Genomic DNA, 25,031 nt, shown 5'->3' with positions numbered 1-25,031 from the left:
AATGATGTTGGGACAACTGGATCTCACATGCAAAAGAATGAATTCGAACCCCTACGTCACACCCTATACAAAAATTGTCTCCGAATGGATAAAAGGCCAAAGTGTAAAATCTAAAACTAAAGAATTCTTAGATGAACACGTAAGTATAAATCTTTGCGACCTTACATTAGGCTAGATATGACACCAAAAGCACAAGCAACCAAAGGGAAAAAAATAAATTGGGCTTCATTAAAATTAAAGACATTTGTGCGTCAAAAGACACTATTAATAAAGTGAAATGATAACCCACAGAATGGGAGAAAATATTTGCAAATCAGATGTCTGGTAAGGGTCTAGTAAACAAAAATACTTAAAGAACTCTTACAACTCAAAAATAAAAGACAAATAATTAAAAAATGGGCAAAGGATCTGAACAGTCATTTCTCTGAAGACACAAATGACCAATAAACACATGAAAAGATGCTCAATATCACTAGTTTCTAGGGAAATGCAAATGAAAATCACAATGAGATGCCACCTCACACTCATTAGGGTGGTTCTAATTAAAAAAAAAAAAAGGAAAATAAGAGAGCAGCTTGGGAGCTACATTATTTGTGTTCAAACACTGGCCCGTCCCCAACTAGCCTTTACTGCTGTATGCCTTGGTTTTCTTGCGTGTTAAGTGGCACCAAAATAATACCTACATCATAGGGATTAAAGGAGTTAATTGATGTAAAGTGCTCAGAGCAGTGTTTTGTACACAGTAAGCATTTAATAAATCATAGCCAGGCCTGGGGACGTGAGGCAATGCCAAACAACTATAGGGCAGCTCAGGTTCCAGCCTGGGGAATGACCACATCTGATCCCACTAATGTCCTGTCAGGAGCCAGTGGGGGAAGGTTCCCTTAGAGGCCCAATGAACAAGCCCAGAAATGCTCTTTGAAGTAAAGTGAATCGACAAACAAAGGCACAGGTTTTCATCCAAAGAAAGGCAGGTTTAGAAAGTGTATTGTATCTCCTCTCTGTGTTGAACTGCTCAAGAAATGACCACTTTGGTATCTTCCACCACCTGAGCGACTAATAGGGGTAATATGTTTGCTGTCACTGAAGTACAGTTGCCTCAGCTCCCTACTGAGGCCCACTCAGCCCCGGGGCAGCTGTGTGGGGGCATAATTGACTGCTGGGAGGGGAAGGGGCAGCTATAGTCACCCTATCCCTACTTTAGTGAACACAAGGTGGGGAGTGGGGCAGTCAGGAGCACCTGTTAGATTATGTGGGCAGGGAAAAGGAGGGGAAGGGGGCTGGTTCTGCTTTTGGGGACTGACTTCTCCTGTGTAACCTTCTTTGGTATGCCCCTCCTTGTTCTTCCCCTCTTCTCTTCCCCACAAAATCTAAGCGACAGGCACCATCAGGGATGTTCAGAACACATCATGTCTCTGGTAGTTTCATCCGTTCTGCTTCCTCCTTAATCAAGCCCCCGTGGGTATTTACCCACAATGCCAAGCTGGAGCTCGTTGCTGCTAGTTTTTTGTTAACTTTTTTTCTTTCTTAGCTTGTTTACAGGAGGCCTGTGTGTCAGAAGTCAGCCCTGTGGCTGGAGGCAGAAGCAGAGGTGGGTGCCCACAAGGGCAGCATTATTTTCCAAGGCAGCCAGAGAACCGTGGATATTATCCTTCTCAGATGGAGGAGTAAGACCCAGAAAGGGGACACAACTTGTCCAAGATCACCCAGTGAGTTGATACCAGAGCCAGGACTAGAACTCAGGTCTCCTGATCCTCAGCTGAGTGTAATTTTCTTCGCAGAGTACAGATGCTGAGGCGCAGGAGTCCATTAGGAACCCCTGGACCCCAGACAGGTAATAAAGAAGAGCACAGCCAGGGGTAGAATTAGAAAGAAACAATTATATCCCAAAGACAAGGATGCCAAAACAGAATGACTTTGGGGGAGCTCCAAGTTGAGGCTGGTGGGGAACAGACCATGAAGGGTCTTCTAAGCTATGCTAAGAATTTTGGATTTCCTTCTGTAGACCATGGTGGAGGTAGGATGTGATGACCTTCAAGCAGGGGCCTGATTTGCATTTTAGGAAGCTCCCTCGGGTGGCCAGGCCAGGCAAGGTGACTTGGTAGTGGAAGGCTTCTCCTATGGTGACGGCCTACTGACAAGTCTGGCTGGATACTGTCTCATTGGCAGGAGGTAGCTACCTAGGGGATGCTGGACTGTGTGTGATTTACCACTTATGGTAGCCAAGAGTAGCAGGGGGTGAGGTGGGTTCAACTCACAAACCTCAAGCCCTTGGCAAACACTGCTTACTTTCCAGGTGACGGGGCGTACGTGGCTATTCCAGGTGTGAACCCAAGAGTGGTGATTCACTGTCCAAACTGCTGGCTGGGGATGGGGCACGTGGCCTTGTTGGCGGTGGTGTGGGTGTGTGTTGAGTGGGGCAAGGGAGAGAGTTGGGGAGGGCAGTGGGGGGAGACCAGCCTTCTAAACACGAGGGGCAACTCATGTGGCTGTGCTTGTTAACCTGTTCTGACTCCTCCGGACCATGGCACTGGCTGTGGCCTAACAACCGGTGGTGGTAGGAATGGGGCTGTGACAGGAAGCACAGCAACTGCAGAGGAGGCTCGCCGGTTTTCAGTCCTCATTCCAGAAGAGGACAGGACATGCTCAAGTTACCCCAAAGAGAAAGGACAAAGGAGTGGAATCCTGAAGTGCAAGTCCTGGTAGGAGAGGGGACAAAGTAAATTCCAATAGTCCAACTGGCCCAGCACCTAATAGTCATTGCTCCAAGACCTTGTTCTAGCTACAGGCCTCTCTTACCTGTAGCTTTAATTTTTCGTTTTCTATTGGTTCCTTGTCCTGTGCCTTTAATGAGCTTCCTTTCAAAAAACAACAAAACAAAACACTTTCCCACCTCAAGTTATTGCCCTACTTCTTTCTCTTCTGTCTCTACTTCCTCACCCCCCAGGCCCTCAGCCTGCTGCAATCTGGCTTCCATTCTGATCACTCTTCTGAAGTTCTATTCCCCAAGGATACTCAGGACGTTGTAACTGCCAAATGTAGGCTTCCGCAGGAACAACCCCTTGTTCAAGGGGTTGAAGTGGTCTCTAAAAATGACGGGGGCAGGAGGAAAAAAAAAAAAAATCTGTTGCCATTGAGTTGATTCTGACTCATAGCAACCCTGTAAGACAGAGTAGAACTGCCCCATAGGGTCTCCAACGAGTGGCTGGTGGATTCGAACTGCTGACCTTTTGGTTAGCAGCTGAGCTCTTAGCCACCGTGCTGCTAGGGCTCCAAGGGGTAAAAAAAACTTGCAAATTAATTTCAATTAATTTTTATCTTAATTGTTAACATTAAGATTTTTGTTTTATAATGTACATAATGGGAGCCCTGGTGGGGCAGCAGTTAAAGCGCTTGGCTGCGAACCGAAAGGTTGGCAGTTTGAATCCAGCAGCTTCTCCAAGGGAGAAAGATGTGGCAGTCTGCTTCCATGAAGATTTAAAGCCTTGGAAATCCCATGAGGCAGTTCTACTCTGTCCTACAGGGTCGCTATGAGTCGGAACCAACTCGACAGCAATGGGTTTAATGTACAAAAATATTTAGAATTCTGCTTGTAAATAGTTTATAAATAAGCATAATTAGGATGTTGTTGTTAGCTGCCTTTGAGTTGACCAATTCATGGCCAACCCATGTGTTACAGAGTAGAACTGCTCTTGGCTATAATCTTTTTTTTTTTTTCATAATTTACTTTTGTTGTTGTCGAGAATATACACAGAACACAGGCAATTCAAAAATTTCTGCAATTCAGTGACACTGATTATATTCTTCGAGTTGTGCAACTAACTATTCTCACCCTCCTTTCTTGGCTATAATCTTTACAGAAGCAGATTACCAGGCCTTTCTTCCACAGAGCTGCTGGGCGGGTACAAACCGCCAACATTTAGATTAGCTGCTGATTGAAAACTGCACATGTCACTCAGGCTTCTATGATTAGCACACATATATAAAATTTTTTAAAATTAATAAGCATGTAATAAGGGTATATGCTAAAGGCGTTTCACTGAAGGGATGCACTTTAAGAAAACGTTGGAGGCCTCTGGTCTTCAGGATAAAGCTCACCCCCTTTGTTATGGCATTGGAGGCTTTTTATAAATGAGCTTTAAATGATTTTATGGCTTCAGCTACCTTCCCTTCCGTTAACACACACCATGCTCTAACTATAATGAACTGCTAGCCTTCTTTCAAACGCACCAAAACCTCAAGTTCTAATTCACAGTATTTTGCATAGTGGGTGCCTCAACAAATCTGGTAAACAATCTGTTTACCTCTCTGTAGCTTTTGTGTCATTCTACCAGCCTTGAAACTTTCCAGGGCATCATCCTAGTTTTTCTCTTGCTAATTTGACTATTCCTCTGTCTTCTTCATTGGCTCCTTCTTGCATATTCATTCTACAAATATTTATAGGCCCCTGCTGTGTGTCAGACGTGGTGATAGGCACTGGAGATACAGGGGTGAAAAAGAGCACCAGAATTCTCACCCCAGGGATATACCCCAAAGCTGTCTCTAGCCCTTTTCTCTTATGTACCTGTCTCCCTCCAGCTCTGATTTTCCTTCAGCTTCTGCCTCCAATTTCTAGAGACTTGTTGACTATTTTAATCTGCATATCTTTCCATCACCTTGTCTGAATTCATTGCTCCCCCTCATCCTGATTCTCTGGCTTCCACACCCAGCATTCAATCTCTTAAACATTTGCCCCTTTCTTTGCGTTATTGGTTCCACTCCCCAAACTATATTAAAAACTGCTTCTTACTTGACGTAGTTTTCTGATTTTTCAGAACTGCTTTTAGGTCTCCCCAAGTTGCAATTTACCCTATACCTTGCTGCTGAAATTATTTTACAAATTGCTGCAAGCTTTACCCTGGAAGTAGGGTAAGCAGGAAAGTTTGAGGCCTACCTTTCATAGGGCATTCGGATCACTGCACCCAGCAAGTTTCAGGGACTCCTCACAAACTATCTTCATTGGTGTTTGAGGGTCCAACCTAATTATTCACTTCTCCCTTAGGATATGCAAACCCAATCAATTGGTGTTCATTGTTTTCAGAAGACACTGCACCTGGTCTGGGGTCTTCACTAAGCCGTCCTCCCTCCCCTCCATCTCCCCTGGCCCCTCAGTCCAACTCTCTAACCTAACACACATTGTTTTGTTCTCTACAGTTTACTATGTGCTTTCTCTTCCCAAAATATTGTGAACAATCCCTATATCCTGAAGTGGGCCTTGCTGCCTTTTCTAAGCTAAAGTGTATTAAACTTTACTGTCTTAAAAGTGCTTTACATATATTCGCAACTTAATTTTCACAAGCCAGGAGACATGTTGTTTTAACATCTCCATTTTAGAGGTTAATTTGGCCCAAGGCACAATTAAATGGCAAGATCCAAATTTTAACTCAGGTCTAACGCCAGAATTTGGGCTCCATTCATTGACTGTTACCTGACCCCACAGTGGGTGTGAAGTGCGCGGCTGACCCCAATGTTACCTCCAGGCGCTCTCGGCAATAGGCCTCTACCTCAGGAAGGAGCAGATGCCCTAGAGAATAAGCCTCAACAACTATTTACTATGGAAAGTACTCCCCTCCCACAGGAATTTCTCTTTGTTGCTGATCTCCCATAATGCCTGGGGTTTGAACTACACATTTTGGCACCTAACTGTCTATTGTCTTATACTGCCATCTCTTTTGTTGGTTTTGCCTAATGGTACAGAATTGTTTTTCTCTCCTCAGGTCCAGTCTAGTTCCACTGACCGATGACAGGAAGTTGCAGGGCCTTCGCAGCGGGACCTTCCTTCAATATGCAATAAATAGCCTTGGGGTGGGAATCTGCATTTTTAATACCTCAGGTCATTCTTAGACCCTTAGGCGATGGATCACTCTACAGTCCTGCCTGTGAAGACTGACCCATGAGACAGGATCATTTCCTGGTATAGTGATTTCTCTAAATATTGCACACAGCTGAAGAACTGGAAGCTGGGCCTCATTTCTGTATGTACCACATCCTGACAGGCAGATTGCCACAGGTGCATGTTTGACACGTCCATTCCCCACGGGCACCACCCCTGCCACCCACACAAGACCCCACCACCACCCTGCAGCTGTTACCCTCCCAAGCCCTCAGACCCACCCTTCCCCATATCCCTTACTCCAGTTCCTCCCTCCTCCAGCCCCTACCCTTCCCTCTTCCCACACCTTCCCTGGCCCCTAGTTTTCCAAGTCTAAACTGGTAAAATGAGGGGACTGGTTAGACAGCAGGATGAAACACACTGCCATTCATCAGAGGTCCTAAGAATCTGTATACATCTTCCATTTGGGAAAAGCCTGTTTCCTACCAGAGAAATAAGCAGAGGCTTCTCTCTGGAGCTCAGCTGGAAAAATGACTCTCTCGGGAAGAGCCCCCCGTCTCTGCAAACATCCCAAGGTAGGCCCAACCTGCCGTGTTCCTTTGTTGGGGCACAGTGGGGCTGGAATCTTACCAGTAAGGTAAGAAAGGCTTGAGGGAGTACCAAGGACTAGCCCACCCTTCTCCCTCCTCCCCACAAACACCTAACAGGAAAAGGGGAGGAAAAAAAAAGCACCAACAACAGTTTAAGATAGTAGTTCCCAGCTTTTTCAAATATGAAGCAATTTTTTTTTAACCAATCCATTTTTAATTCTTAAATTCTTGACATTACAGAACTAAACTGAAATTTATTAACATTCCACTCTTACATTTCTTATCGACAAACAGAAATAAAATTCAGGAGCCAAAAAACCCAAACAAAACTAAAAACAGGGAAAAGCTTATAAAACTAAATATGGATCCCAGCATTAACAGCTGAACAGAAAATGTGATTTTTAAATTCTTAGCAGATGATAAAGTTATGTAGAAACTGAACACTTACAAATTATTTAGAACCTGGAATCACTGACCAGAAATTACACAGTTGGATCATGGGAAAACAGCAGAAAGGAGTTATGAGTGACCCTACACTGTTCTAGCTGCAGCCCATGCCCTTCTCAGAGGAAAGCCTGGCATTAATTAGATACTGGGCCAGGCTAATACTGGCAGCAGAACCAGTGATAGTAACCTGCCTACCAGAGGAGCCTTCCACTGGGTTGGCAATTTTGATCTGGGCCCCCGACATCTGGCGGATCTCATTAATGTTGGCGCCCTGGCGCCCGATTATGCAGCCAATTAAGTTATTTGGAATGGTGAGTTCATGGGTGGTTTGAGTAGATGCATCCAAACTTGCCCAATAGCCTTTCACCTCTGGAGAGCTGGAGTCAATTCCGGCGAATCCGGTCCCGCCGTGCAGCATGGCAAAGTGAGACTGTTGTCTTGCCACCTGGTTCAGCTTGGCCAGATCGAGCGGAGAAATGGTGTGTTGTCCTTGAATCGAGTAGGCGTCTAGAGGTGGTCCCTCCAGGTCATGGGTGGCGTGGGGGTAGCCCGCAGCGTCGCTGCAACGATCTTGGCCGCCGGCACATATGACTGGCGAGCTGGCCGGCATGGGCTGGTACGGAATGGTCATGACTCTCCCTTGCGGAGACTGGGAGAGCGTCTCCAGCATGACCAGGCAGATCTGCTTGACACACTCGGTGACAGACTGCGGCACGCCAGCAATGGTGATGGCCCGCTCGGTGGAGTTGGGCAGCATATCCCCCGCCACCTGGACCTGGGCCCCCGTACTCTCACGGATCTCCTTGATCTTACAGCCGCCTTTCCCAATCAGGGAGCCGCACTGGGTGGCCGGCACCACCAGCCTCAGGGTGACCGGGGGCCTGCTGGCCGCCGTGCTGTTGGTCATGGAGCTGTTGATGTCTTCTTCCAGCTTGTCGATGATCATAGCGAAGGCCTTAAAGATGGCATTGGTGGGCCCGGTCAGAGTGATGATTCTCTCGGGACAATTCCCCTCCGAGATGTTGATCCGCGCGCCACTCTCCTCGCGGATCCTCTTAACCGACTCCCCTTTCTTCCCAATGATGCTTCCTACTTCCTTTCCGTGCATAAGAAGCCGAATGGTGAGAGTCACATTTAGTCCACTTTCAGTCACACCGGCATCCATGGCGAGCGGCGGGCGGCGTTCGGGGGAGTTGGGCTCGTTACGTGGTCAAGTCTTTGGTGCCTGGCGGGGGGAGGGGAGGTGTAGGCCCAAAACTGCCGGCGCGAGGCGAGCGAGGGCCGCGGGAGCGAGCGGGTGCGGGCGGGAGGCCGCGGCGGCGTCACAGGGGCGGGCGGCGGCGGCGCAGGGGGCGAGCGGGGCCGGGAGCGGCGGGCGGGCGGGTGGGCGAGGGCGCGGCGGTGGCGACTCCGGCGGCAGGCTCGGCGGTCTGGGCGGGGCGGGAAGCCCGCTTTCAACCCCGCGTACCCTCTGACCCCGGAAGTGCTTGCCGCCGCAGGACCCCTTGAAAAAAAATGAGGACCCGTCTTTTAGGTCACAAGAGCGCGCCACTTCCCTTATGGTATTAAAAAAACACCCCTCTTAACACACTGATGGTGACAATAAAGCACACATCGGGCAGACGCCGTGAGTCCGGCAGAGCTTTAAAATAAATATGTATTTTATTCACTCTAACGGCACCGGCAAACCTTTGGAAATGTTAGTGTTGTGTGCTGGAGAGACACATTGTTTTCCCTGTCCACAATAGCGGCTTCTGCACGGAGTGCCGCGGGCAGCCCTGGCAGTAACTGCAGGCGGGAGCTGGGACGCCGCGGGTTTAAAACGTGAGCGTGAGGTGGCCAGAGCGCGTGCGCGGGACTGTGGGGAAACGGGGGGGGCCCTCGTCGTCTTCCGGGGGGGAGGGGCGGTGAGGCGAGGCCTGACGGGCGCGCGCGGGCGGGCACGTGGGGCCCTTTCGTCCCCGGCGTCCGGCGGGTCCGCACCAGCCCCCCACCCCTGCCACGGCCCGGCGGTGACGGCCGGAGTCGAAAGACCGAAACCGACCCCCGGGTGGTGACCGGGTCCCCGCTCTGTTGGTCGTTTCTGGGAAGTGCTAGAAACAAGGCATGAAAGGAATGGCGTCCATTTACATAATGCTTTGTTTGCATTTTGCAAGTTTCTTTCGGTTAAACCAGCATAAACCCCGCCCCCTGCTCTTGCATCGTTTTAATCGTCGTAGCTTCGTCAAACATTTAAGACAATGGTGTTCCCCTGTAAAGTCTTCATTTATTCAGGGGGTACAACGTGTGCTTTGGGTAGTCCCTGCGGTTGTTCCCGCACGGTTTACGGCCCCCACTGCTGCGTTTCGGTTTTTTTCCCTTTGGTGCAGTCACCGCGCCCCGCTGTCCCCGGGGGCGGCCCCCGATGGAGCCCCGCCATCTTGAAAAGCTTTTCCTATGGAGTGTTTCTACCGCACGTTTGTCTCGCTAAGAAAATGTCGTTCGGGGCGCTGGTATACGAGTTGTGATCTCTGCCCTTTCCCCTTCGACTTAGCTACACCAGAACAGACTCGGGCGCAACGTGCTTAAGGATTTCGCTGGGAAAGCGGCTAACGTGGCGGTGCTCCCGCCCCGCTTTTCTTCTTCCCCACGGGGGTGGCCGCCATGTTTTCTGAACACAAAATGGCGACACGTGGCCTGGATTCGTCGCCAACTGGAGACCCGAAAACTCTAGAATGTCCTCGCTTCCGTGGCCCGGGGCCTTCCCCGAATAGAGAGTCCTCTGAACCCTCGGACATTAAAACCCCCACGCTGATCCGGAGCTCTGTGGGCGAATTTTAATGCTTTTCCCCCATTCATTTGAAAGGGAACACAAATAACTGAAAAGTGTAGGAACGTTACTGATTTTTTAAAAATTTTAACGATTGGTAGTGGGGGGCAGGAATTTGGGGCCCCCAGTTTTAGGAACTACTGCCTTAATGAACGAGGTGGGAAATCACTGTTTTCTTACATTTCCTAATACGGGTTTCTCTGGGACCGAGGAATGGTTTTAAAGTCTGTTTTCTGAAGATTTAACCTCCATGAAAGGGTGCCTGTGATCTTTTTCACAGGCCAGCTGGTCAGTGAACTTCAGTTTACCATACAATTGATGTTCACCTTTAGTCTACAAGGAGCAGATGTTAATTGTGCATATATCAGATCCTGGGTTAGACATCTTAATGCATGTTTAATTTTTACAATAATTCTCTGAGGTGGGTGTTCTCTCTCTCTCGCATGAGACATTTAGGCTCAAAGACATGAAGTCACTATTTCAAGGTCACACTGTGGGGGGATGGAATCCAGACCCGATTTCCTTACTGGTGAGTGTATATTCCAGATTTTCTGTATATCAGAGTTTGAGAATTTAAATGCTGTTTAAGGCGAGCTTGTTATTTAACGGAACCCCTGAGGTAAACTTTTGTTGGGGACTCCGAGTTTCTGCTGATGTGAGCTACACCTGTAACGGACTCAGTGCTATTTTATGAGGTGTCTGGGTGAGGATAAGGAGAGGGAAGTGATTCAGCCCTGCCCAGGTATCTGTCAGTCCTGCCTTCCGTGTGACACATGAGTCTACCTGACTCTGGGAGCAAACAAATCTGTGACTCACCTCCTCAGCTAGCTGCTCAGGTTTGACTCTCACCTTCCCCACCCCAACTTCCCCACCCCAGCTCTCCAGCCAGGTAAAAATAAATTATTTTACTCTGGCGCCAAGTCTCCGTTTCTCTGTAAATATTGACAGAGCATGACAGTGTTAGATAAATTATAGTTCGTGGGCTTGTCAATTCAACATGACAAATAGCCAAGCAACAAATATGTGCCTAACCAGGGCTCTACTTGTGTGATGTCACAGAGGGAGAGAAGGGCTTTTTGCTTTTTTTAAACTTACATCAGTGTCGTATCTCAAACTTTTCAAAGTGATATGATATTGTTATATAGTCGTACAGATTAATGGGTACGTGTCTAATAGCAGCAATGACAGTGATAGCGCTAAGTGCTTAGTGGAAACCCTGGTGGCATAGTGATTAAGAGCTACCGCTGCTAACCAAAAGGTCCTTAGTTTGCATCAGGTGCTCCTTGGAAACCTTATGGGGCAGTTTTTCTCTGTCCTGTAGGGTTGCTATGAGTTGAAATTGACTGTCTGGCAATGGGTTTGGTTTTGGTTTTAAGTTCTTACTATGTGCCAGGCACTAAGTGTTACCTATACGTTAATTCACTGGGTCTCATTTTTAAAAGTAAACCATTGTTAGAAATTTACATCAGGACCCAGGCGTATATGTAACAGAAACAAGATTTTTTTCAAAACAGTATTTATTCTTACATGCAATTTACTTTGGTAATTTTTAGTCTACTTTTTATGTTTTAAAAAAGGCCGATCATAGTTAAAGTGACTGAAAACCCATCATTAGGTTGTGACCACTGTTCACATTTAATCCTCACAGAGCGTCATGAGATGGGTGGTGATATTATTTCCATTTTGCAGAGGTGCAGAAAGGTGACGTAACTTGCCCTTGGTAACACAGGTATAAGGGATAAAGCAAGGATTTGAATCTAGACAATCTGAATCCAGAGACTGTATTTAACTACTAAGCTAGATGTGGTCTCTGTAGGGAGCCTTGGCTTCTAGGGAGACAGAGTAGTTATGGAATTAAAGAAATTAGTAAATGCTAAAAAGTCAAGAGAATGAAAGGACCAAGTAGTATACAATCAAGGATTTTCCTGATTCAAAGCATTCTGGTCCTCTCAACATGCCACCTATTTATTGTCTCTAAGTTTTTTTTTTTTCAACCTATCAGGTCTTCCTTCCCAAGACTGCCTCTTTTAAACCTTTTCTACCTGAATTAGTCCCTTGGTTTTCTCTTATCTGAGTACCTTCAGGACTCAACTTCCCTTAATGAAGCCTTCCCTTTCCAGCTCCTCTAGCTCACAGCTTCCCTTCTTCCCTCAAAGTCATACAACCCTTCCCTCTGGGAGCCCACATTTGGCTATTGCTTACGTTGTAATCAGTCTTGGTGTTGATAATGTGTGGTACAGACCAGAGGTGCTTTGGGTGACCCTTTGATCTGGCAAACAGGGTACTGGACTTGGGAATCAGAGGCCTTGGGCACCAGCCCCAGGTCTGCCACTGACCAGTTCTGAGACTTCTACAAGCCTCAGTTTTGCTATTTGTAAAACAAGAGAGTAAACACTCTCCAAGACCCCTTCTAATTCTGTGCAGGGAGTGTTGATATTTTGTGATCTTGTTTATGTATACCTGGGGGGAAGGTTGTGTAAATGTTTTACTCAGTTCTATAAATTCTCCACAGGTCAAATTCCTCAGACCTGTGTAATTTTGTGGATATGTGAATAAATTCCACATCACCCATTTTACAGATGAAGCCACTGAGATGTGGAGCATTGGACTCTGAATAGTCACCGCCCCACCCCCGGAGCCTCATACGTGACTCTTCTCTCGCTGAAGTGACGGAAGGTTGGTTAAGGGGTTTAACAAGGTTGAGAAGGTGAGTCAGGCTTAGACTTTGGAAAAGGAACCACAGAATTTATAATCCTACATTCAGAGGAAGAATTTCTGCTTCCTGTTCCTTCCCATTGGCCTGTTATGGAAAACCTTTCGAAGTGATTTCGCTTGTTTAATCATGACAATTTTGTCAGGAAGGTGTATTGTTCAGACTTGATGGAAGAGCTAACTTTGAATCAGAGGAGGGAAGTAACTTGCCCAAGGTTACACAGCTTGTTAGCACCTTAGCTGGGCCTCTTATCCCTGCTTGTGGATTGTTTCCTTGCTTTCTGATGCTTATGTCACTGCCTTTATCGTATGGAATAACTTTACCTTCAACTCAAGAGATTTTCAAGCTAGTCTGTTTTTCTGTCCCACAATATCCAACCCAGTTAGATTAGGCTCCCGACTCTTGGTTTAAGAGATTGTCTTCCCTCTTGCCTGGCCCAGCAAGTGTACTGCAGCCGTTTGAATTTGTCCTACTAACTTGCAGCATCTGCTTTTCAAAAACATGGTTTCTTCCTTTCTCCTCCTTCAGATTTCTCTTTTATTTAAAACTGTAGTAAATTGAGAGATTTTTTTCCACATTATATTCTAGGCTAGTACAAAGTGTAGCTTAGAAACATGTCTTAGCCACTTTGTGGATAGTAACAATTTGACCCCCTTGTGCTGGTGATCCTGTTCTACTATTACAGGGTTGCTGCTTGGTTTTCTCAGAAGGAAATTCTCAATTCCCTGTGATGCCTCTGACTAAATAAGGCCTGGGGAAAGGAGTGTAGAGGAGTTAAAGGGGAAAATGGAGAACAGAGTGCAAATACAAAGGATAGAAAGTGAGGAAGGAAGAAAAGGTAAGAAGAGGAAAGAGAATAGGGTAGAGAGAAGAGGGAAATACAGGATCCATGGAGGGGAGGTGAAGAGATCAATCCAGAGTTGTATTATTCTCTGCTATGGTACGGAATGGTTATGGTATGGAAAAGGTGCTGTGGTGGCCCAGTGATTAAGCACTTGGCTATTAACCGAAAGGCTGGCAGTTCAAACCTACTAGCCGCTCTAGGGGAGAAAGATGTGGCAGTCTGCTTCTGTAAAGATTCCAGCCTTGGAAACTCTGCGGGGCAGTTCTACTCTGTTTTAAGTGCTTGCTATCAGTCAGAATCGACTTGATGACAGTGGGCTTGGTTTTGGTGTGGAAAGATCCCTGAATGGCGAAAACAGTTTGCTTTCGGCTACTAACTGAAAGGTTGCTGGTTCAAACCCACCCAGCAGTGCCTTGAAGGAAAGACAGACCTGGTGATGTGCTTCTGTAAATGTTACAGCCAAGAAAAGCACATGGAGCGCAGTTCTGCTCTGTAACACATGGGGCAGCCGAGAGTCGGAATCGACTTGACAGCAGAGGGTTTAGATGTTTTTGTTTATAGTATGAATAGGCTACTGTCTCCTACCAAGGAAGAGCAGCTGGTATGATAACTCTTCATGAGGTGATCTTGAGCAGCACTTGCTTGCCTTTTTGATTGTCTATTTCTAGTATCAGGTAGGGGAAATTTTTTTTGATTCTCCTATCAGTTGAGGATATGATTAACCCACTGCCACTACTGTCGAGTCGATTCCGACTCATAGCAACCCTATAGGACAGAGTAAAACTGCCCCATAGAGTTTCCAAGGAGCGCCAGTAATTTTAATATTAGTCTCAGCTCAGTTGGTTTATAAAGGAAATTGTGTTACAAAATTGCAGAAGGTGTTCCTAGTACAATTTCTTTTTATTCATTCATTTGAAAAATAATCATTGATTATTTATATGAACCAGACACAGATGAATGGGATTCTGTCCTTGCTCTCAAGATGTTTATGGTCTAGAGAGGGAGACAGGCAGGTAAACAGATACCCACAATGTGTTAAGTGTTGGGATATGAGTAAAAAGAGGGTGTTATGGGAACACAGAGGCAGGGCCCTTGATTCAGCCTAGGAGGGGGCTGGGGAAGGCTACCTAGAGAAGTTGACATCCAGGCTGAGTCTCAGTCTGGCAGTTGCAGGGAAGGGTATTTCAGGCAGAGGGAGCATCTTTGCAAAGACCCAAAGGCAGAGAGCACAGTCCCTTTGGAAGTTGTAACTATTTCAGGAAGGCACGAAAGATGCTTGAATTATCCAATTTTTGGTGATTATTGTTCTGCCACCTCAGTAGTGTGGATTATTGAGACTTGATTATGTTTACCAGGGCATAGAAAGTTAAAAGTCCTCGTTTTGTAGCCATAAAAAGTCCTCAGTCTGTAGCACAAAGTATTCTCTTTTTAAGACGAAGGCACCAGAATTTGCACCTCCTATCTAGAGACTCTAAGGAGAGAATGGAAAGGAGGCATAGTCTCTGAAGTAGCAAAGGCTGTGGTTGGCAACGCTCTGTCCAGTAGAAGAAAGAAGGTGCAATGCACAGCATATCCCTTTCTTACCCATGTTGTGGACTGGATCGTGTTTTGCTTTGTTTTTAAAAAGGAGAGTGGACGTTTAGGGTCTTTGTCGAGCTAGTTAGGATGTTTGGGTTAAGCAGGAGGAAAAGGAGTTCAGTAATTGCTACTTTATGGCAGAACAAAAGAAATGGCATATAAACAGCTCAGTGCTCCGATCCCACCTGCTGAGCGTCAGCGGACATCGTCAGGGACTCTGTTTCAGAGAGACAGCTGCTTCAGCCGGACGGAGCATTCGTTCCACATCATTCACTCTGTGAAAGCTGCCGTGTCCAGATGAAGAGCATTGTGTTTTGGTTTTTGATTTTTTGAGACACAGATATAGCTGCATTAAACAAAAACGTGATGTGTATTCACTGGACAATACTGAGGTTATAGGGGGATTAAAAGAAAAAAAGTAGTATGAGTGGGTTAGGAAAGAACATGTTTAGAAAATAGCACATAGATTCAGTGGCCATTTCTTAGTCTTCTTACTTGACTTCGCAGTAGCGTTTGATGCTCCCTCCCTGGACCCTAGCTTTACTTGGGCCACTTCCTTAGTTCTCCTCCTACCTCCCTGGCCCCTCCTCCTCAGTCTTTTTTTTTTTTTTTTTTGCCGATTCCCCCTATCTCCGCAGCCTCCAGTGATGGAATTCTCAGATCAGTCCTCGGACCTTTTCTCAGAATACATTATTCCTAGGTGCTCTCTTTGAAGACTTCAAATACCATTTACATCCTGACAGTTTTCAACTTTGTATTTCCAGCTTGGATGTCCTGCCTTAACTCAAGACTTCCATATCCAGCTGCCTACTGGAAACCTCCACTTGGTCATCGCATAGCTTCTCGAACTTAGCATGTTCAAAAGCTTAACCCTTTGGTGACCCAATTATTTTCTGATTTGATTTTTTGTTGATACCGTGTGTTTTCATTAATGGAAGCATGCTGTATCCTTGCGTGTGTCTGAATTTTTTTTTAGTGTGGATTTTTTTTTTCTTGCCCACTCCCAAAAGCCTATCCTAAGTATTTAGTGGTACATTTTTTTTTTTTTATAGAGTACCACTAATTGTACACCAGCATCCCCACCGGGATCTATTGCTGCATATATGTAACAAGTAAAAATTTGCAAAATTTCTGTTTTTTCTAGCAAAACTCAGACACCTCATACAATACCCTGTACAGACAGTAACTGCGGCACACTCCTGATTCTTCGGTTTCAATCATAAATGTCCTTGCCTTGTGGCAGCGTGCACTATCAGTGGTACAGCAGTTTCCCAGTGAACACCAGAGGCTGGAAAAGTTCATAGTCACTGTATGTACCACAAGACATGAAAGGGTTAACGGTAGAGCTTTTCCTTTCAAAACTGCATTTTTGATTGTTCCTCACCTTTTCAGTTCCAGTTGTATTCAATGTGTGGTAGAGAGGAGTTTGCCTTGATTCTGTTCTTTCTCTTTCCTTCCTCACCCTACGCACGACTAGGTCTTGCCAGCTTTAAAAAACGTGTGTAGGATTTGAATACTTCTTGTTACCTTCTTTGCTACTATTGGAAAAAAAATTGGAATAGCGTCTAAATGGTTTTCCTCCTTTTTTTCTTGGTCCACTTAACAGAGTGGCTAGAGTGATCTTTTAAGTGTGTGTCAGCTCATGCCACTCCTCTGCTGAAGACTGTTAACTGGGTACCCATCCCACCCAGATTAAAAGCTGAAGTCCTACAGTCATAGGCAAAGCCTTACAGGATCTGCAACACCACCTCTCTCTCAGCCGCTCTGGCGTTGCTCCTTCCACTTTCCCCTGGCGTGCTAGCCACACGGGTCTCCTGGCAGTTGCTCCATCTTGCCAGGCCTTGGGGCCTTGCAGGTACTTCCTCTGCCTGGAACCTTGTTCTTCCGGATGTCAGTATGGCCTCCTCTCTCTCCTCCTCCGGGTTTCTGCTCACCTGTCACCTAATCAGTGAAGCATTCCTTGACCATCCTGTTTAAAGTAAAAGCCATCATCCTGCCTTGCCATCCGTAACCCCTTCCCCTGCTTTATTTTCCTCTGCATTTGGTGCTGCTTAATGTACTCCTCCCTTCCTTCTCTTACCTTATCTTTTCTTTCTTTCCTCCTTTTCAGCAGCTATGGCTGTTACCTGCTATGTACTAGGCATAGTTCCAGGGGCTCTCTAGTTTATTATTTCCCATGCTTGTTAGAATATAAATTTTACAATGTTTAGGACTTTGTTTTTCTTATTGCTATACTTCTACCTCCTAGAACTGTGCTTAGCACATAGGAGTTAAAAGAATAAATTTATTAACTTTTCAAACAAAAATATATTGAATATGTAGAGGGTGGCGTACCAGGTTAATGAGGAAAAGATCTGTATAAGTTAGACATTGTTCTTGCTCTCAGGTTGCTCAGTCTAAAAAGTGCTAATTTTGATCTAAACAGTGCTGTGTTCTCCAGCAGGTTAAAGTGATACATCGTTTTGGAATTGGGGAGGGGAAGACGGGTGTGCAGGGGTGTGGATTTCATCAGAGATGAAGTCCTGCTTGGCCAGACTTACCAATAATTTGCACTGTTCCTGAGAGGGCAGGGTTGATGAGAGCTCACTGCATTACTGGCTTTTTAGGCTGCAGCTCCTTTTTGGCTTTGCCTTGTTAGGGCAGTTAGGGCTTTTTAATGAGTTTCTTAAAAATCCCATTATCAGTCTTGGTTCCTTTTAGGTACCTTCTAGGCACCTGTCACATCTGCCTCCATATCTTAAGGATAAGTGGAAGAGCTTATCAACATTACCTTCCTCTACATCTGCAAGTTTTTTTCCAGTGACGTGACAATCCACTTAATAGCTGTGTGGCCTTGAACCTCATTTTTTATACTTTTCAATGGAGGTGATGACAAATAACACCAATTTTACTTCTTGTGAGGATTAAATGACTGACATAGTCATGTACCACATAATGTCTGTTCAAGCAGTGTTCTACCACATGTGTGTCCGTGGTCTCAACCCCTGTAAATCCTAAAAATTTGAGGTACGTACAAGTGGTTTGTAATAACAAACGGGCATTACTTTGGAAGGTGCATCAAAACATTATTATTATTACTATCGTTATGTTAAAGCTGCTTTAGTGTATCTAAAAGTGTTTTTTTTAATTTTTTATGCATAGAAGGGTATACTGCATACTATATACTAAGACAAACATTTGACTGATGGCATTGGATTTGAACTGTATGTAACCGTTCTGATTTATGTACAAATTCAACCTGAAGACAGATGTAGGAATGGCACTCGTTCATAATCCAGAGACTGCCTGTCTATTCATATAATATGGTGTCAGCACAACGTCCAAAACACACAGTGTCCTATTTCACAGAACATATCATGGATGTTAAGTAACACATGACAGCATAATGTTGATGAGAACAGGAGAGTGGAAAGAGGAAGGAGGGAAGAGGGCAGGCAATTTCATCTTTTTAGTAACTACTGTATATCTCTGCTTTGTTATGGAAAAAAAACTTAGTGAGCTTGTGTTTTTTTCATAATAAGTGATAACCCTTAGCCATCGAGTTGATTTCGACTCACAGTGATCCTGAAGGACAGAATAGAACTGCCCCCATAGGGTTTCCAAGGAGCGGCTGGTGGATTTGAACTGCTGACCTTTTGGTTAGCAGCTGAGTTCTGAACCACTGTACCACCAGGGCTCCGTAGTAGAAACAAAAAAAAAGAAGTAATAGTTTATTATTAAAAACAAAAACCTTAGTATATTATTCTTTATAGATTAGCAGGTTTACAATGAATATTTCCTTCTTTCTCCACCCAAATAATTACCCCTGTATTACACGAGGGAATGAAATTCTAGAACCCCACCCCAAGCTATCCATTGAACTGGTATCCAGGTAGGAAATAACCTTTTCCCTTTAGGTGAAATTGGATCTCAGGAGGTAGTAGTTAGGAGAGGCTCAGAGGGATTGGTGATGGCGATGACGATGATGGCAGCAGTCGTAGTAATAGCTAATGTTGGTGGCTAGGCACTGTGCTAGCACTTTATGTGGATTATCTTATTTTAACAACATAGCCGTATGAGGTAGAAACTATGAGAAGCAGACCAGTATGGGGGTAAGGAGTGTAGACCCTGGGGTCAGACTGCCTGCAATGACACCTCAGTTTTGCCAGTGACTGACCCTGTGACCTCAAACAAGGAAACTGTGCCCCGTTTTCCTCATTTGTAAAATGAGGGTAATAATAGTACCTGCCTCATAAGGTGGTTGTGATGATGAAAGGATATAAGCCATGTAAGATGCTTGGCATAGTGCTTGGTGCATAGAAGGTGCTCAGTATCAGTTGTTACAATTAAAGTAGTTGTTATTTTCATTTAACAGTTGGAGAAACAAAGACTTAGAGAGAGGTAAAGTAATTTTCCTCAGTCACACAGCAAAGAAATTATGGAACAGAGATTTGAACCCAGGCAGCCAGACCCCAGAGCTCCTGTTATGAGCCGTTAAACTGTACCTCCTTAGTGGGTTGAGGGGAACAGACAGGATAAGAACTGCATCTTGTCCATCTTCAGAGTGTAGATATGAGGGTCGGCTTGGGTTCTGACTTACCTAAACTTCATTTGTGATCTTAAGCATCTTACCGCCACAGCATGTGCACTGATCGTTCTTCGAATTGACTTCTTGCCTAGATCCAAGAAAGGAGGAGAAATGAATGAGTAATGGGTTAATATAGTCTTCTGCTGAGGAACTGGGTGTTCCTGGGCCTGGGCTAGGAAATGGAGCTCAATAAACATCTGTGCCCATCCCAGTGCTCTTTGGCCCAGAAATAGAGCTTATCCAGTCTCTCTTGTCACTATGCTTGTTTCTTGTCCTGTTCTTTTTTAAAATTTTATTTTGTTGTTGTTGAGGGTTGTTTTCTTTTCTCAATATACCTGGTAATGATGAGGAGCAGAGCAGTATACACATCGAATACTTTTTCTGTGCATTTTCATGGATTATCTCATTTAATCCTTAAAATAACCCTGCAAGGTAGTTACTCTTATTCCTATTTTATAGAGGCAAAGAGAGGTTAGGAAACTTCCTTAAAGTCACACAGTTAAGTGGTAGAGTTGGAATTTGAATAAGGCAGTCTGGCTTCAGAGTCCATGTTCCTAACCTTTACACTCTGCTGCTTTTATTCTTCTCTTACTTGTGTAAAGCAGACAGTATGGGCTGGGCGGTTTAGGAGGTAGTAGGACCAACCCTGTTTTTCCCATTTGAAAAATGGAAAGATTTTTTTTTTTAGCTGTGATTTAAGTGAACTTATTAGTTTCTCATCCAAAAATTTATACACACATCATTATGTGACCCTAGTTGCTATCCCGGTAATGTGTTAGCACACTCCTGCTTTCCACCAGAAATGGGAAGATTGTGACCACTGGGCTAGGAATAAGGCCTGTGTTCCTGTCTTGACCCTGTCACCAACTTGTCGTGTCTAAGATTTCACTTTTCTCATCCTTGGTGTCCTTATCCATTAAACAAGTGGGTTGCCCTGGATGGTCTCTGAGATCCCTTCTAACTGATGTTCCATGATTGATCACATGACGTGAGAAGAGTAACACTTGCCCAGCTCCTTCACTTGGGGCCAGTGTATTTTTGAGCTATTAAGGAAACCTTCTTTGTGTGGGGAAAATGCCCAGATTCCAGGGCAGGACATGAACTACCTCCTTGAAGAAGATAGTTCTGGGTTCTTTTTTGAGGCTGGTTGCCAAGGAAACCTAGCCTCTGGCCAGCAACAGCCAGGAATGCTTTGGTTGAGGATTGGGTACAGATAATTTAAACAAGCAGTACGTTTAGGTTTCACTTCCCTTCTCTCCTCTCCCTTCGCCAGCTACCTCTTTTTCAGGTGCTTACTTTGAAGGCTTTCTATGTGTTAGGTTTTGTTTTTGTTCTGATTTTACAAATACTGAAACTAAAGCTCTAAGAGTTAAGTAATTGGCCACATCTACTCAGGGAGGACTCTTTAGTTACTTATGAATGTTTTTTGTTTGTTTTGTTTTTGTTAGAATGATAGACTCTTGGAAATGCAAAGAGACTTCGAAGTAATTTAATACAATCTTCTTGTTTCCAGTCTGCCATTCAATTAAAGGAGTGCTTTCTCTTGCCCCTCAGAGAGATGATCACGTAAGTTCTCTTTGAATACCTCCATTGATGGGGGGGCCCATTCCTGTTGAGGAATGCCATTATATTGTTAAATAACTCTGATTGGTTTTTCTGAATTGAAATCTAATTGAGTCTTCTCCTCCCTCTAACTTTACAGAATAAATGTCCATCTTCCACAGTCGTGTGAATGTTTGAAGACAGTCTTCGTATTTATCAGGCATATTTGCAGTTTCCTCATAGCATCTAAACTTGCTTTCAGTTCAGGTTGATTTGTGCAGAAGCATTCTCTGCCTGTCAGTACTTTGCAAGTGCAGCCTCACAAACCTGTGCTTCACTTTTTCTGATTGGGCTAGGCTTTTCCCATATCCTTGGAAGCGAATGGATAGAGAGCTAAATCTTTACAATTGCACAAGTCTAGAGGGTTTGCAGTCTTTTCCTCTTGTGAACTCTAGGTCAGGCTGCTGCCCTGTGCACACTGACCCCTACCCTTTGCCACTGAGTCAGTTCCAACCAATAGAGACCCTGTAGGATAGAGTGGAACTGCACCCTTGGGTTTCCAAGGAGCGGCTGGTCCATTTGAACTGTCCACCTTTTTTTGGTCAGCAGCCAAGCTCTTAACCACTGGGCCACCAGCGTTCCCTGCACACTGACAGTGCTCACAAAATGGCTGGGTTTATCCGGGCACCAGATAAAACTGCATTTACTTCATCAGGCCACTAGGTGATGAACAGCTCACAAATGGAGACTGCCAGGGATGGTTATGTATAGGGCAGTCTCGATTTGATCTTGAAAAGGCCATCAGAAGTCATCTCTAGTCCAATCTCTTTATTAAAAGATTTTTATGTCTAAACATAGGTCTTCTGTACACTTTGTCTTTTTCAGTTTTGTTTTAAGTGTTAATTTGGTTGGGATATTTCCTTGAGTAATTTTTTTAGGAGGGAGGTATGGGTGGTACTTTCGCTATCCTTATATGTCTAAATATGTATACGATAAATATATGATTCATATATGTATTTATAAATATACACGTACGTATACATATGTGTACATGATTTGAACGTGTGAATGATGTCTTGGCTGGGTTTAGGATTCTTAAATAGTAGTTCTAGTCTCTATAAAGTCTGTAAGCATTCTTCCACTTTCTTCAGTTTCTGGTGATACAGATGAGAAGCCCAGTGTCAACAGGATTATTTTTCCTTCCTAAGTAATCACGTGTTCTCTCTCTGGACGTTTGTAAATTTTTTCTTTGTGCTTAGAGTTTCACCACGATATGCTTATGGATATGTGACCTTTAAAAATAATCCTGTTTGATGAAACTTGTAGGCGTAAAAATTTGTCTTTTTTTCAGTTCAGAGAAGTTACATTGCATCCTTTCTTTCTATTTCCAATCTTTTTACTTTACAGGTGAGGAAATTGAGCCCAGAAAAGTGAAGTGACTTGCCTAAGATCACATAGCTAGTTACACACGAACCCCAAGGAAATAACCTAACTCCGTTGGTGAACTGGTGGTGCAGTGATTAAGTGACCGGCTGCTAACCAAAAGATCAGCAGTTTGAATCTATCAGCCACTCCTGGGAAACGCTGTGGGACAGCTCTGCTCTGTCCTGTAGGGTCACTATGAGTTGGAATTGATGCGATGGCAACAGGTTTTTGGCGAACTAGACATTTATTGTTTTGAATATTGTTCCAGTGACAGGGCCAGCATGAACAACTTGAAAATTTTTTAATAAGGCAGGAATTTTGCCAAGGGTTAGTGGGAAGATGAAGAAGGAAGAAGAGGTGATAAATTCATTACAGTTAAAATGTGGCCATCTGAAGGACTGCAAAATTTACCAGTCCCCCAGGTATTCCAGTTATTGCACTAAAAAAAAGCACTAAAACTTAATGAAGCCATGAAGTTGCTTGAACACTTGGAGAATTAGACATTTAAATGTTAGGAGTTGGTTAAGTGTGGTTATGCCCTGTTGTAAATACTGGAAAACATACAAGTGACATCTGAAGGCTTGGAGACAGACATCATAAACTGTGTTATCAGTGGTCTGGTTGCTGTTTTGAGTTCCAGCCTGGGACCCTTTTCTGCTGGAAACCACCCTGTTCCTGGCTATGTTGGTCTTTGGATTTCCCCAGTCCTTCAGTTTCTTTCAGTTTTGAAAAGAAACCTACCCGAGAGGGCGAGGTCAAGCACCTGAAAGGACTTTGACAGCTCACACCAAGTTGTTTTCCTTCCAGAGCCGTCTGGTATGCGGCTGCATGAGGCGTGAGGCTTCAGCAGGCTGTGATAAAGACTAATTGATGGTGAATCAGCTTTTGGGCAAGGCCTAGGTAGTATCATTTGTTTGGTAACCAGGAAAACATGTAGACCAAATAGGTTGTCTTTATTGTCCTCAGAAAGTTGAAAGTCAAGAGCCCAGTCACCAGAGAACTGTCAAGATCGCTCTGCCTTTGGTTTGTTGAAGAGGGGGAAGACTTTATTTGATTTTCTTCTCTCCTCATTTGAACTTCTTTTCCATTCAGGCAAGAGCCAAGTCCCTGGCCTCTTTCTGCAGTTCCAGCGTCTAAACCTTTATACTTTGCCTCCTGGAATTGCTGCTTGATGTGAAGTATTTTCTCTAGATACCCCCTCCCCCTGCCAGCCCCTTCGCAGAATACAGCTTCCCCTCTTCCCTTTGCTGTAAACCTACTAGATAATAGCATTTCACATTGAATCTTTACATATGGAACTGGTCCTTTCTTCAACTCACCCCATACCACTTCTACCCTGACTTTGTCTGATTGCCCCCCAGCCCCATTCCCCAGCACCCCAAAGCTGCATCCAAACCACTGAACTTTGTTATCCCTCAAATACCCTTCCTCTTTGAGACTTCTGCTGGCCAGTAAGGCCACCTGATCCCTGTCCCTGAAGCTGGTATCTACACCCATTCCTCCATGTTTGCTAAGGTCTTTGGTGTCTGATCTCTCCTCCTGGGGCTGTGGCCCAGGCTGGGGGATTGGTGGCCAGGGCTGGACTGGGACCAAGGATTCAGGATAGAATGTGGGATGAGAGGGTTTGGTTTCCACATCTTAGACGTGGCAAGGGGCGAAGCCAGAAGATCTGAACATCAGGGGTGGGAGGAGGGGTAGGTGGGACAGAAAAAATTAAGTATCTGAAGCAAGGGCTGTCTTCTGTAGGCTCCCTCTTCTGCTTATTTTTTGAAAAATAGGTCTTAATTTTCAAGAAACGAAGTAGTACAGTATTTTTAAAAAATTAAAATTAAAACATTGTTGATAACATTTTGATTGCTACTGTTCTCTTTCCCCCATTCCAGTTATTTTCTGTACTCCCTAGAGGTGACCTTTAGCAGTCGGGAATGTATTTTTCAGACTATTTTCTGTGTATTTATATACATACATCTATATGAACCCCATGCCACTCAAATTAAAGTGTTATTTTGTGTTTTTTTATTTGCCAAAATGGTACCATATTTTATACATCATTATGTCATTTTCTTCTTTGATGCAGTAGTATGCCTTGACAGTATTTCACGTTAGTACATAAAGATACATCTCATTCTTTCTGGCCGATGTACCATATTACATGGAGTTTCTGGGTGGTGCAAATGGTTAACATGTTTAGCTGCTAATTGACAGGCTAGTGGTTCGAGTCCACCTAGAGGTGCCTTGGAAGAAAAGCCTGGAGACTTATTCCAAAAAACCAGCCACTGGAAACCCTATGGAGGGTAGTTCTACTCTGACAGTGGGGTCACCAGGAGTTGGCAGCTGTTTTTTTTTTTTTTTTTTAATAGTATTTGATAAATTGGCTGTATTATATTTAGCTATTTTCCTTTTGAGGGACGTTAAGGTATTTCCAGTTTTTTTGTTATTAAAAATAATTATTTTTGTGTTTTAAACATCAGCATTCTGTTTGTTCTCGGCCTTTTTTTTTTTCTTGTACTCTCCCTGGGTGATCTCAACCTCTCCTACAGTTGCAGTTATAGTCTACCCATAGATGACGCCTAAATCTCTATCTCTAGGTCACATCTCTCTCCAGACTGGAATATCCAGCTGCCCACATGGACATCTCCATTGG

General features: G+C 44.5%; 1 protein-coding gene and 1 long non-coding RNA gene across 12 annotated transcripts in view; one reads left to right on the top strand and one right to left on the bottom strand.

Moving 5' to 3' along the window:
- Positions 1-5,347: 5,347 nt before the first annotated feature.
- Positions 5,348-8,222, bottom strand: PCBP1 (poly(rC) binding protein 1). The gene has a single exon (XM_023552527.2). The coding sequence runs from the start codon at positions 8,072-8,074 to the stop codon at positions 7,004-7,006; it is 1,071 nt and encodes a 356-aa protein (XP_023408295.2). The 5' UTR covers positions 8,075-8,222; the 3' UTR covers positions 5,348-7,003.
- A 630-nt stretch (positions 8,223-8,852) lies between these two features.
- LOC111751573 (uncharacterized) overlaps positions 8,853-25,031 on the top strand; it is a 48,241-nt gene continuing 32,062 nt past the window's right edge. For 4 of the 11 annotated variants that reach the window (XR_010317944.1, XR_010317940.1, XR_010317939.1 and 1 more), the window contains exons 1-2: positions 8,853-10,247; positions 12,298-20,986. This is a non-coding gene — a long non-coding RNA (uncharacterized LOC111751573). Of the gene's footprint in view, positions 10,248-12,230; positions 20,987-25,031 lie in introns of all 11 variants that reach the window. The other 7 variants (XR_010317943.1, XR_010317942.1, XR_010317938.1 and 4 more) reach the window with 7 other exon arrangements.

This window comes from Loxodonta africana, chromosome 15, assembly GCF_030014295.1.
Source record: "Loxodonta africana isolate mLoxAfr1 chromosome 15, mLoxAfr1.hap2, whole genome shotgun sequence".
Lineage (NCBI taxonomy): Eukaryota > Metazoa > Chordata > Mammalia > Proboscidea > Elephantidae > Loxodonta > Loxodonta africana.
The sequence above is the reverse complement of the archived record's forward strand: the minus strand, read 5'-3'. Positions and strand labels throughout refer to the sequence as shown.